This window comes from Procambarus clarkii, chromosome 71, assembly GCF_040958095.1.
Source record: "Procambarus clarkii isolate CNS0578487 chromosome 71, FALCON_Pclarkii_2.0, whole genome shotgun sequence".
Lineage (NCBI taxonomy): Eukaryota > Metazoa > Arthropoda > Malacostraca > Decapoda > Cambaridae > Procambarus > Procambarus clarkii.
The window spans coordinates 11,601,110-11,615,241 of NC_091220.1; the positions used below are offsets into that span (position 1 = coordinate 11,601,110).

The following is a 14,132-nucleotide window of genomic DNA, read 5'->3' on the forward strand; positions in this document are numbered from 1 at the left end:
GGAAAATAGACTAAACATTTGTGGGTGGGAATTGGGGGTGTAGCGGGTGGTCATCTGGGCACTCCCTTGCGGGTAACACTTGGCACGTCTTCAGCTTGCCGGCGGATGGAGCATGACCAAGTTTTTTATTTTATATGCATATATTCCTCTAGAGAATTCTATTGCGAACCCTTTGATACCAAAATGAAAGACCTAGGACGAAAATTGAGGTTACCAAAGTGAAGAGTGTTCACATTTTATCGCTCTTGCGCACTCCCGGGTCACTCGCTCACGCTTTCTCTGTTTGCTGCAGGTGGTAAGCTGGGCTTTTGGAGTTTATATGCATTTACTCCTCTAGATAATTCTATTGCAAACACATTGATACCAAACTGAATATCGAAGGATTTGAATTGAGGTGACAAAGTTGAAAAGAGTATACACTTTTCAGAATTACCGCGCGCTCCCGTGGAATGCCCAAACCAACCGGGGATAGTGGGGAGGTCGTGCTCCCAGAGCGCGAAGGTGTTAATGTTATGTTAGAGAACATTAAATAAATGAATGGTGCTGAAAATACTTTATGCCAGGCTGCGTAGACCTAGCATCACGCAAGATAGTGTGAGGGTAGGTCCTGCACGTAGAGCACTAGAGAGTATTCTGCTGGTGGTGGTTGGCCGGCTTCTATTTATATGGGACTTGACCAATGTTGGTGGTGCTGGTGTGATAACTGGGAGCCGGTGGAGACAAACTAGCAGTGCTTGAGCTTGGCCGGTGGCGTGAACTTGTCGCCGCCAGGTGTGCTGGGGGTCACAGGAACTGAAGAGTAGGGGGAGTAGATCACTGTCTAGACATCTGAGCACTAGTTGTTGTTCTTGCTGTAATTCTTGAATATGTAGACCTGGTGTACTCGCCTAATTGTGCTTGCGGGGGTTGAGCTTTGGCTTTTTGGTTCCGCAAAGCGTGGTGTGGTAGAATAGGTGATGATGGAGCAGGCCTAATCTTTTTCTTAGAGAGATTACTGTGACAATATATATATAATATTACATTACACTACACATAGTAACATGACTATATCTGTGTTTAGGACCAGATCCCAATAGACCACCTTGTCGAAAAGCCAAAGAAGTACGCAGGGAACGTAAGGAGGCCAAACTTGCCAAAATTGCCCAAGAAGCAGTGACCAGAGGTGAATCTCCAATGGATACCAAGAAATTCAAGCCATCCAACACACAGAAAACTCTTGAAGATTATATTAATGAACCGCTTCCTGAGAACCCTGCACATAATCTCGAGGTAGGCTGATGTGATTTTGTATGTGACTTTTCTATATGTCTAATATATCTTGTATGCATGCACATTTGTTACTGAAATATATTTGATGTCGCTCAGTGATGGAATCACCCACACTGAGATCGTGTTTCCCACGTTGCTGTCAGCTGTAAATATCACCATTATTTTATTTTATTTATTCAACACGGTAGGATTACATATAATGATAATTCATTGTGTTGGTGGATAGGAAGGCTGTGTGTATTCATACACGGTAGACTCATATCGAGGGGCCCTTACCACCCCCCAGGTTGAATTACTGACCCCCGCCCAGGATGGTACCCCACAACAAGCTGACTAACTCCTAAGTACAGTACAGTATCTACTTACTGCTAGATAAACAGAGGCATTAGGTGAAAGGAAATGTGCCTAACCCTTTCTGTCCCGCCCGAGATTCGAACCTGGAATTTTCGATTGTTCATAGAGAACAAACCCGATTGTACTACCAGGACCCTTTAGTTCTGGAGGTGCCAGGATCACACCCTAGGCCTTTTACATATACTGTATATAGAGTGGTACCTCCATTTACGAATTTAATTCATTCCCAGGGACTGGTCGTATCTTGAAAATTTGTAACTCGAAACAATTTTTCCCATAAGAAAGAATGTAAATTGAATTAATTTGTTCCACATTCAAAAATATTAAAAATACATTTTATTCAGAATAATACTCATATTTTTCATACACAAAACAATCGGGTATAAATATGAAGCATAAATAAAATAAGTGAAAATTTAACTGTACTTTACCTTTACTGAGGACTCTTGGTGGCATATGGTAGATGGTGAGGGAGGGAGGGAGGAGGCGAAGCCATTCACTGCTCGCCTTGAGGCCATGAGGCTTCATATTTGCATCACTGGTTCCACATTTTCCTTTCACACATTTCCCTGCCTCTGTTATGTGGCAGCCAGTCAAAACCAGTCAGTCACAACGTGTCGGTCAAGCATTCAGTCAACACCAGTCACAGGCAGTCAAACATCTCATTGTTGTAGTAGCAACCCGTTAAACATTTACAGTCAGTCACGCATTCACAGTCACAACCAGTCAGTCACTAGACAATAAATTTAATATCAGACACTCAGGGAGTCTGCCTCTTAATCTATCAGCTGGTAACAAGGAAGCCCACCCATATTAATATTGTCCATATGGCTGGGAGTGGGTACAGGTGGAGGAGGTCAGTGTGGGGGATGAGGAGATGGAGGTAGCGGGGAGGAACCGGTGTGTGGGATGGAGGGGTCTTGGGGAGAGATCGGGAGTGACCAGCTCCTGCGTTAGTCCTACCCGGAAGCTGTTCCACTCGTGCCACTGCTACTCGCCCACCCATTCTGACCACCCGTCTTGTTACTCATCTGCCCACCCACTGTCACCTGACTGCCCTGCTTCCCACCCACTCTGTGCCTGCCTTGCCACCCACCTCCTTAGTCTCCCACCACCTTGATCTACCATCAGCCACCCACCACCTTGATCTACCATCAGCCACCCACCTCCTTGATCTACCATCAGCCACCCACCACCTTGATCTGCCATCAGTCACCCACCACCTTGATCTACCATCAGCCACCCACCTCCTTGATCTACCATCAGCCACCCACTACCTTAGTCTACCATCAGCCACCCATCACCTTGATCTACCATCAGCCACCCACCTCCTTGATCTACCATCAGCCACCCACCACCTTGATCTACCATCAGCCACCCACCACCTTGATCTACCATCAGCCACCCACCTCCTTGATCTACCATCAGCCACCCACTACCTTAGTCTACCATCAGCCACCCATCACCTTGATCTACCATCAGCCACCCACCTCCTTGATCTACCATCAGCCACCCACCACCTTGATCTACCATCAGCCACCCACCACCTTGATCTACCATCAGCCACCCACTACCTTAGTCTACCATCAGCCACCCATCACCTTGATCTACCATCAGCCACCCACCTCCTTGATCTACCATCAGCCACCCACCTCCTTGATCTACCATCAGCCACCCACCACCTTGATCTACCATCAGCCACCCACCACCTTGATCTACCATCAGCCACCCACCACCTTGATCTACCATCAGCCACCCACCTCCTTGATCTACCATCAGCCACCCACCTCCTTGATCTACCATCAGCCACCCACCACCTTGATCTACCATCAGCCACCCACCACCTTGATCTACCATCAGCCACCCACCACCTTGATCTACCATCAGCCACCCACCTCCTGGATCTACCATCAGCCACCCACCACCTTGATCTACCATCATCATAAAATGATCTCTTGTTTTTCCTCTATTGTCATCCTCACATGCGATTTCTTTCCTTGAACCTTACCTCTGGCTTTCTCGGGACCCATTGCGAGATATATAATAACAACTTTTATGTTCAAATGGCCAATAATATATCCAAATATCAAACAAAACACTGTAAAGCCTGGTGAAGAATTCAGGAGGGGGATAGTCACTGGTAAATTAAGGGGCAATCGCCGTGCCACCACCCACGAGGTCGACCCGTGTGCGTATCAACATTCTCGTATCCCGAGGCAACGCTCGTATCCCAATTCAAATTTTCCGAGCAAATCCTACTCGTAACCCGAAAAACTCGTAACCAGGGACGCTCGTAATCCGAGGTACCACTGTATTGTAAAGGCACATGAGGTTGTTTGGATAATTATTAAATACAACAATTATTATTATGATAATTATTATAATAATAATTGAAAATATTTAATAATTATCACTCTTCCTTCTACTTGGTCTTGAAGGAGGCCGGCCTCGGGTGAAAAGGGGCTGTGACGATCCTTGTCTGGAACCCGTAAGTGCGGGACCGGGACATCCATCTCCCGAGGGTTGTGCGGCCCAGGCTCTGCTTCAGGAGGCTGGGGGCGTTCATACCCTTGATGGGGTGGTTCTTCTCCGGCCCCGACCACGGTGGTCTCCAGGGTTGGAGGTCCCTGTGCCCTTCTTCACCACCTTCGAGGTCAACCCCGGAACTCACAGTTCCTTCGACGGCGCTGGAACTAATTGTATTGGCGCATGCCTTTCCATTGGAGACTTTCAGCGCCGTGGAGAGGGGGGACCTGCTGCCTGGGTAACAGCTTCTCCCCCGAATCAACCTACCCTGGCTCTGCGCCCTGGTGAGGCCACTCCAGACCGACAACCAGAGCGCAACTCCATAGTCTTCCGAGACTGATGGATGCCTACTGACTGACTGAGGTTGTTTCATGGTGCATGGATGCATGAAAGAATGACCGAGTGTTCTCTCTCTCTCCCCCTCTTTCTTGCCTCATGCTGTGAACATCATAATTGATATCTGAACTTTGTACATAGTCTTTATCACAGTCGGGATCATTTATCACAGTCAGGAACATCTATGACACTATTATCACAAAATAATTGCACTTATTTTATTCATCATAATTAAGTGGTGCTGTGGCCCTGACCTGCACAGCTGTGCTCCTGCTGCATTCACCAGCCTTGGTTGCTCTGGCAGTACTGAGGCTCTCACAGACAGGAGGGATGTAGGTGATTTTTTTTTCAAAATGGCAATGTTTACTGGAGTCCTGATGAATAGGATGTGAGCCATCTACTCGTGGGTTTTTTAATCCTACGATATACTAACAAACGTGATATGCTGGCATGCTCTTGCCTTTTCCCAATGGTATAACAGTGTGCGCAGTACAGTGGCTAGCTAGCCTGCAGTTATATCCTTGGGCCTCTTGATGTTCGCAAGTTTGCGGCATTGTTCCCAGTGTTTTCGGACATGTTATGGGCTAATATTTGGGCTTCAGGTTTGGACGTTTAACAGGTTTGTTAAACCTCCTAAACCGTTACCAACTCCATGCGGATATTACCGACTCCATACGCCATACCAACCATGGTATGGCTGGCCATACCACGTTGAGAACACAGCTTCTCGTCCAATCAGTGAAGTTAAGCAACATCGGGTTTGGTTAGTACTTGGATGTGTGACCGCCTGGGAACACCAAATGCTGTTGGCAATAACTTTTTCAAGTTTGGCCTCGGGCTGGGCTTGGGGAGTAGAAGAACTCCCAGAACCCTATCAACCAGGTACCTCATCAATGTCTTGGGTCACTGTCAGGATTGTGTTGCTCTGTGTCAGGTTTTCTGTTCTAGCATCTTTTCTTTGTGATTGTTGTTTTGCTCTCCTCCTCCATTGTAAGTTTCATGTTTTCCTTCTACTCTGTTGTTAGCTTCAGGAATCCTCCATTTGACCCCTCCAGAAAACCAGCTTTGGACTGAGATTTGGGCGACATGGTAGCCAAGATAGTTTCCATGTGCCCTAGGGTTCCTTGGAGTCATCTTTTTTGGAAGTTTTCTTTCTCTTGGCTTTTTCTTGTGGCAGTTCAGGAGGCCCTTGGCGTGCACCTCCTGCGAGACCCTGTTCATGCCTAAAAGCTGCTATTGGCACTGCTACCTGTTGGTGGTCAGCCATATCTGGGGTGAGTGAATGGTTTACAGAGTTATTTGCTGCTTCATTTCCTTTCTCTCTGTGAACCTTGCAGGTGTCTGTATTGCTTTGCTTACATTTGAATGTTTTCTTTGTGAGGATGATCATGATGGTTCCTTGCTAACTGTGCCTCTGTGAGGGGGCAAGGATGTGGCTCTGGTCCCTGGTAGGCCATTCAGGACTCTTGAGGCTAATGTGATTCTTCCTTCCAGAGCTTCCTTAGCAAGTTAGCTTCAGGGAGCCACCAAATCCCCAATCAAAACATGTTTCATTGCATTCAATGCTGGATTTCTATTTTTTTTTTTATTAACATTACTTAATGTCTGGTTGTTGTTTTAAGTTCTATTTTTCTATACAGTTATCCGTATTTATCCGTATCTTGCCTGTACTGTATCTTTTAATGATTATTACTACCTACATAAAATTCAGTAATACTATTTTGTGCCATTAGCCATTCAGTTCAAATATATTTTAATGGTTAAAGTGACCATATGTTTTATTGATAAAGACAATTGGGGTTATTTAACCCCCAATTTAAGTAACAATTACTTGTACAATTACTGTATTTTTACTATGTTTTGTTTCTTTGTCACTGCATTAGTGTGTTTGTCAATAAGAGGCCTTTGAAAGAAATATGTAACTGTACAGTACTAACATTATGATGCCTTTGAATAAAAATGGGCTCTATTTTTTAATTAGATGTTAAATATGTACAGGACACAATTTACCGTATGAGGCATTTGTTAAATATTTAAAGATGGTGACTAGTTTTACAGGTAACAGATCAGATTAATAAATAGCTCAAGAATGATATAAAACATTGAAAGGTAATTGTAAAATTGAAAGTATTTTTATCTAAACTTTTGTCTCTACCTAAAGAACAATTAAAGATTCTTCAGCAAATGTTATAAATGTTGATGAATCTTCTGTATTTAGAGTTTTTGAGATACCAGATTGTAAATGTTATTCCCTACTTTAAATGTGGAAAATGGCACAAAATTTACATCATTAAATTAAATTAATATTGTGTTGAAACACCCAGGTTAAATTAGTTCGCTCGCAACCAAGCAGTGCTGAATTTCTTCAAACTTTCAAGATGGCTCACCAACTGTATGAAAAGTACCAGGTTAACATCCATGGAGACACTCCAAGCAGGTGTTCTGAGCCACAGTATAAGAGGTTCCTGTGTAATTCTCCGCTCGAGGTAGTACACTCGTATGTGCATGGAATTCAGCAGGTTTGGTGGTAGGGAGAAATCGGGAGGATCTATCGGTTTAGTTTCTCTTAACTTAGCATACTGTAGTTTTAATTATAATTTTAATTTTGTGTGAAAATTGTTTAGCCAGTATTAGATGGTCATTATAATATTTCAGTGCTATATTACCGTATTCTAATTTAAAAAATATTAATCTTGTATTAAGAACATGAAATTGGAGTTTGTAGTACAAGACAAATTACCATTATAATAGTCAAACAAATTTGTCAAAGCCAATTTTCTTCCAAGCTCATTAACCCTATTAGATTTCCTTGAATTTTGATTGCATTTACTAATGTATCTTTCCTGATAATGACAACATGTTTGGGCCCATTGACCAGGAAGCTGAAGTATTTTGACATACTGTACTTCTTTCCACAACCGATTTAAAATAAAAACACGCTATCTTGTTATCAATACTAGTACTGTAGTTTGTTATATGCATAGAAAATACAAAGGAATGACTTCGAGTTTTCAGATATCTAATAGACAGAATTATCTATAAAACTATGCAGGCGATGAGTCACAATAACGTGGCTAAAGTATGTTGACCAGACCACACACTAGAAGGTGAAGGGACGACAATGTTTCGGTCCGTCCTGGACCATTCTCAAGTCGATTGAGAATGGTCGCGGGACGGACCGAAACGTCGTCGTCCCTTCACCTTCTAGTGTGTGGTTTGGTCAACATCTATAAAACTACTTTAATAAAAAGTTATCATGGTTTTAATTGGGTAACGATGACATTTGGAAAAGTACTACCATTATGAGTAAAAAGGCAAGACACCCATTGATGTTCCTTAACTATCACTATCTTAATTTAATTTGTCTGGGTTAATTTAGAATGGCTACGTTACAACACCATTCAGGCTTTCACACACATTACATGTTCTCTCCCTCTCTTCTTTTGCTTCTCTTTCATTACTGTATTTCTTATCCAGCTATGTAATATCCTTGTCATCAGCTTTGGTTGCTGTAAGATTGATAGCTCCTTCTCATTTAGCTAACGTGGTTCTATGCCTCACTTTGTAGTTTCTCTTCACAATTCGGCTCCACTTTGGCCTTGTTTTTCGGGGAGTTGTAGCACCTGCGGTCTTGTTGTTGACATTTCATGTTGATGAGGTATTTATTACATTGTTTGCTGTGCTGCTTTATAATGTGGTGTCAAACTTCACAGCCTGCTTCACTAGCATGTGGGCCATTTTTGGACATTGCGGTACATTGCTCAGTCACCTTTACTGCAGTTGTTTTCTCCCTTTGTGCTTCCTTTCCCTGCTGAAGGAGTACAGTTATTTTTGGGTACTCCCTCGACAAAGAAGTGTAAACAACCTGCTTGCCTCGGTCAACTGGGAATGGTGCACTGGTTGATATGTGATTAGGGCTGAGAGTATGATGGTTGATGTGATCATGGCTGAGAGTGAATATGATGGTTGACATGTGATCATAGCCGAGAGTGAGTATGTCGGTGGACAAGTTTGCTATTTGTTTGTGAATCTTTAACCAACTTAGAAAGCAAAAATGTAAGGGGAGACATTTCTCATGTTATAAGTTGAGAAAAGTTTTCTGGTTCAAATGTCACAAAGTTTTTATTGCAGTTCACAAGTACAGTACAAAACTGCACTATTATTAGTCTCGAGTAAAGGACCTATGTTTATCCCCTGCGCTGCACCACTGTTTACAGCTGACAACCTCTCCTGGTGCTCAAGAAAACAATAAATTACAAATAATTGTTCTTTATAATATCATTGAAGTGTTCCTACATTATGGGGAACTCGCAAATATCTTGGTGGGTTACAATTCTCAAGCATTCGTGGAACAGTTGCTAATGGGGCAGTCACCCCTGTCCCAATGTTGGGGAAGGGGGTGGGGGAATTGCTGCAAAGATATATTTAGATATTTATTTCAATGTCTGATTTGTTTTCTGGGGGGAGCCCCAGTGGCTCCCTGGAGCTATCCATGGCTGATATGGATACCCTAACTATTTTGCATCAGTCAATGTGGGTGGAGTTTTAGGCCTACCGGGGACCACGAGCCAGAATCTGGCCCCCTCACAGAGGCACGAGGAGGAATGGCCCATAGAAATGCACATGTGATTTGGAGCATTCTATATCTGCCATCGACCCGGATAGGTATCCAGAAAGGTAAGCGCCACAAAACAAACCCCTATTCTGGTTAACAACGAAAATCTTCCAACGAGTGGACAGAACCCCCAAAAGAAAAATGAGCAAACGAGCATGACGTCACACGAGCCATGCCGCATGTCTGCGCAGCTCTCCCCTCCCCAGGAGGGGGAATGGGGAGCCCCAGACCCCCGAGCCGACGATCCTCACCCCAGTTCCTCGGCTGATGGGATCATGCATAGTCGTGTGGCTCCAGCTTCAGTCTTCTCTGTGCTGTGACTTGTTTGCAGTGCTGCTCTTACTGTGGTCGTGCGAGCTGGGAGTAATATTCTCAGGTACTCGGGCTGCATGTGCTTAGGGTTACCTTCCCTGAGTGCCCTGTAAGTACCGGGCTTGGGGTTCCCTTCCACAAGTCACCTTGGGTTGGCCTTTCGCTGCTTGGCGTTTGGCCACCCCAAGTGTGCGAGTGGTTTCCACCCTTGTTTGCCTTGGGGTAAGTGGTAGTTATTGCACTGGCGGGGCTCAGGGTACTGTGTAGCTAGTTTTCACCTTTAACAGCGGTCGGCTCTGTTCTCTTTGGGTACATTGTCCTCTTGCGAGGTTTCTCTTTTTTTGTTTTTGCTTCGTAAGGAAGGGGGGGCCTGCCTTGTGTTCTCCCTCCCCCTTATATTAGGGTCGTTGTGTGGTGGGACCCCCTGCTTCACCCTCGTGAGTAGACACAGCTTTTAGCAGTTTGTTTGGTAGTTTGGGGCACCAGTTAATAGTACCCTGTCATGACGTGCCTGGGATAACCCTTTGCAGATCCAGCCTAGGGGCCCTGGAAAACCCCGCGGGGGCGCTCGGGTCCGATGGAGGAGACCCCTGCGTCCCTTCTCGCTTTGTGCGAGTTTGAGGGTTGCTCTGTCCCCTAGTCTCAGGGCGACGCTCATTGTTTTTGCCTCCGTCATGCTGCCTGTTGGATCGGTAACACATTCGACTCCGAGTCCAAGCTTTGTTGCTTGTTTGACTCGATTCACCCAGATTGATGATGATTTTCTTCGGGTGCAGGCAGCACGCGCATTGCAGGATAGGTTTGGATTATTGCAACGCACTCGGGGTGTCGCTTCCCCGGACACCCCGAGGCTGCCACGCTTTGCCTATAGGGACTCGGACTTGGGGGTGTTGGTCGCTTCGGCCATGGTTTCGTCCGCACCCCCTCGTTCTTCCCCTTCGGTGGTTCATTTGGTCCCCCCCCCCCCTGCTTCCAGCACCTAAGTGTCTGAGGGTTTTGGGGTTGGGGCAGGGTTTAGAGCTTTCAGAGTCGGGCAGTTTCGGGGGCTGCCCCGTCCAGGGTAGCTGCGAAGGCATTAGTCTGTTCCTTTTGCCGTTGCTCCGGGGTCTTACCAGTGGGCCCCAAGCTGCTCGTGACACATGAGCTGTGCAGACAAGCGGCGTGGCTCGTGTGATGTCATGCTTGCTTGCTCGTTTTTCTTTTGGGAAGTTCTGTCCACTGTTTGGAGGATTTTCGTTGTTAACCAGAATTGGGGTTTGTTTTGTGGTGCTTACCTTTCTGGGTGCCTGTCCTGGTCGATGGCAGATATAGAATGCTCCAAATCACGTGTGTATTTCTATGGGCCATTCCTCCTCTTGCCTCTGTGAGGGGGCCAGGTTCTGGCTCGTGGTCCCCGGTAGGCCTAGAACTTCACCCACATCGACTGATGCAAAATAGTTAGGTTATCCATACCAGCCACGGATAGCTCCGGGGAGCCGGGACTCGCCCAGAAAATGGCGTTTCATTACATTCAATGCTGGTTTTTTTCTTGTTTGTGCACTATTATTATTTAATGATGTGGAGCATCAGTATGTTCAAATATATTCATTACTAATGTGGGGACAATATTATATTCTTAGAACAATAGAACAAACTGATTTTGCTGTTATTACATTGTGTATGCACATTGTATTTAATGATCTATATTTTCATTCGCGATTACAAACCACGAAGCAGTTCTGGTGGGTATAATAATCTTGATTGTAACCAGTGATTAGAGTTCAGCATAGCCCCCCATACTTTGCACGAAGCTGTATCTGTTAGCATTGAATATATATTCTTCATATTTTTAATGTTTTACAATTATTTCTTCATGTGCAATGATGCATTAAGCTGTTAATAATGTAATTTGTAACATATATGTGTAGAACAGATGGGATCTGAATCAAAATAAAAAACAATAAAATCTACTGTTTTTGCTGTTATTACATTGTATTCATATGTTATATATAACTATTTACATTGTTTAGCACTATAATAAACCAATAAGCTGTTTTGGCGGGTCCAAATAGCACAGCGACACTCTCTAGTCGGCCGATGACTTAGCGACCCTCAAAGGAGACCCGATCAACGAGGCTGTGACCCGTATGTCAGATTGTGTGCGGCTGCATCGAACAGCCTGGTTGATCAAACCAGCAACCAGGCAGCCCGGTCAGAGACCAGGGTCGTGGGGGACACTGATCCCCGAAATCAACAGGTAGACAACAGGTAGGTAGATAACACCACCTGACTCTGCCAAATGCCTTGCAGTATTGCTGCGCACAACACACACACTCTTGCAACAAGCGCTATTATCATCACAATCCTTGTCACTAAATCCTGAATATGAATCATTTTCTACAAGTTCATTTTCTAAAGGAACGTGAGGTCCCATTTCATGATGCTTAGATGCACACAGCTGTGCACTGTGTATATCAGCCTTGTGCTGTGAAGATTGTAACCAATATTGGGTAAACTGATATCTGAAGGCAGGCGATGAGTCACAATAACGTGGTTAAAGTATGTTGACCAGACCACACACTTAGAAGGTGAATCGACTTGAGAATGGTCCAAGACAGGACCGAAACGTCGTCGTCCTTTCACCTTCTAAGTGTGTGGTCTGGTCAACATCTAATATCTGAACCTTGTACATAGTTTTCATCACAGTCAGGATCTTCTGTGACACTGTTATGCTTAAATAACTGCAGTATTTTGCTTCCATCATTATTAAGTGCTGCTGTGGGCACATGCTACCTGGCTGTGCTGCAAACTGCTGCTGCTCATGGTTGCCCTCTCAGTACTGAGGCTCTTGCACCCAGGATGGAGTGCCCACAATTTTTTTTCATGATGGCATCTGTTTACTGGAGGCTTGAGGAAGCAGATGTCAGCCTCACGGTAACACAGGATTTTTAAATCTTGCCCGATATTTTAAAACATCTTTATGTTATGCAATTGAAGGATTATGTAAATAAAAACACAAGTTATCATATATATATGCTGTTATTTATATGAAATTTAGAGATCTGAATGAGGTGTTGGATAGTACTGTATTTTGAATGAATGTACAAAAACTTTAGCTGTTTTGAAATTTAATGTTTGCTTAACCCCTCAACTGCTTGGCTTCCAAATATGACACCCCCCCCCCCCCCCTCAGTGTGCAGGAAATAAATTCTCTGGAAAAAATTCGTTTATTTTGAAAGTGTCAAAAACCCTTCCCTGAGTATGAGTATAGTAACAGAAGGTCGAAATTGTACATAATTTGGCTGCTATGGGGTCCGTAAGTTCACGTCATTTCCTGGTCGCACGTGGCGTACGCCCCCGGGGCAGGATGTGTGAGTTGCCGCGAATATATTTTTGTTCATTTTTTGCGCACGGTTCCAAATATATTTTTTGTTTTTTCGTGCCAATCCTATGTATGATGAATACGCACACTGTATTATGGCAGTAGAACATCCGTACTGTCCGAAGACACTGTGTTACGTGCATGATACATATGAACACACGTGTTGCACATATTTCCCATGCATCGTGCTAATTTATATATATACAATCAATTTACACACTATACACTATCACACACTATATACATTCACCATCAACACACTCGGAACTCTGCGAGTATCGGCTGCCACACCCTCACTCCTCCAACATCCAGTGTCTCCCTCACTCCTCCAACATCTTACTCGCCCAACATTGTTCCTCCCACCATACTGTTATTGTTTTTATTACACTATTTACACATGTTATGTATACCTATCTACATGTTTTACTCACCAGAACTATGCAAGTAAGCTGGTATTGTGTCCAAAGTTTCTTGTTGCTCAAGCTAAGTCTTTGGATTGGTCAGGTTCCTAGTCCATTGCCCTTCTTGATGAGGCTTCCTTCCCTACTTGACCTTGCAATCCTTTGTTCCGGAGATCTTGTTATGCTCAGGGTTACCATTTACCTTTTTGATGCTGTAGAATAGTCTCTCCCATTATGCCAGGTCCCTCAATTTGTGAGCTTTTCGTGTTGCTCCCTGAGGCTTTCAGTGGAACTAGTTGATCTCTCCTCAGTATTTAGGGTTGGGTCTGTTGGATCAAGAGTCCTCCCCGACACTGTGCCCGGTTGTACTGACTGTTGTCCGACACTGTACTGTACATTGGTTGGCCTCGGGCGTGACCGAGCTGACTTCATCCCTTTGGTGGATGTCCCAGTTGCTCCCAGTCCTGAAGTAGGACTTGGCGGACCTCTGGTACATCCTCAATCTTTAAGGTCTGACCGGCTTCATCCACTAGCCAACCTTCCACATGGACCAAGTTTGCCTGCTACTACAGGCTGGAATTTGGATGGTGTCCATGGACCTGAAGAATGCATACTGGCACATCCCTATTCATCTAGGGTTCAGGGACAGGTAAGGTTTTGATGTAGTGTGTCCAGTTTACCACTTCAGGGTTCTTCCCTTCGGCTTGAACTCCTCAGAACCAGACTAGCGCGTGTTCTTATGTCTCGGCTGCATTTGTTAGGGGTTTGTATATTGGTCTACCTGAAGGACTGGCTGATGTGAGCCCACAGTGGGTATGCATGTTACCTGGACAGCGATCTGGTACTTTTCCGGTGTCCTGTTTCTCTTACTCTAACTAACCTCTACCGCTAACCCATGCATAGTGGTATGCACATTCACTTCTTTTTCTACTATCCTCCTTCTGTTAAGAAAAGTGTT

General features: G+C 44.6%; 1 protein-coding gene across 5 annotated transcripts in view; it reads left to right on the top strand.

Annotated features, from left to right (window-relative positions):
* Nucleotides 1–14,132, top strand: part of Ate1 (arginyltransferase 1) — a 57,371-nt gene that overhangs the window by 26,835 nt on the left and 16,404 nt on the right. For 3 of the 5 annotated variants that reach the window (XM_045726134.2, XM_045726135.2, XM_045726138.2), the window contains exons 6-7: nucleotides 1,061–1,269; nucleotides 6,810–6,971. In XM_045726134.2, the coding sequence (XP_045582090.1) occupies nucleotides 1,061–1,269; nucleotides 6,810–6,971 (371 nt within the window). The remainder of the gene's footprint in view (nucleotides 1–1,060; nucleotides 1,270–6,809; nucleotides 6,972–14,132) is intronic. The other 2 variants (XM_045726136.2, XM_045726137.2) reach the window with 1 other exon arrangement.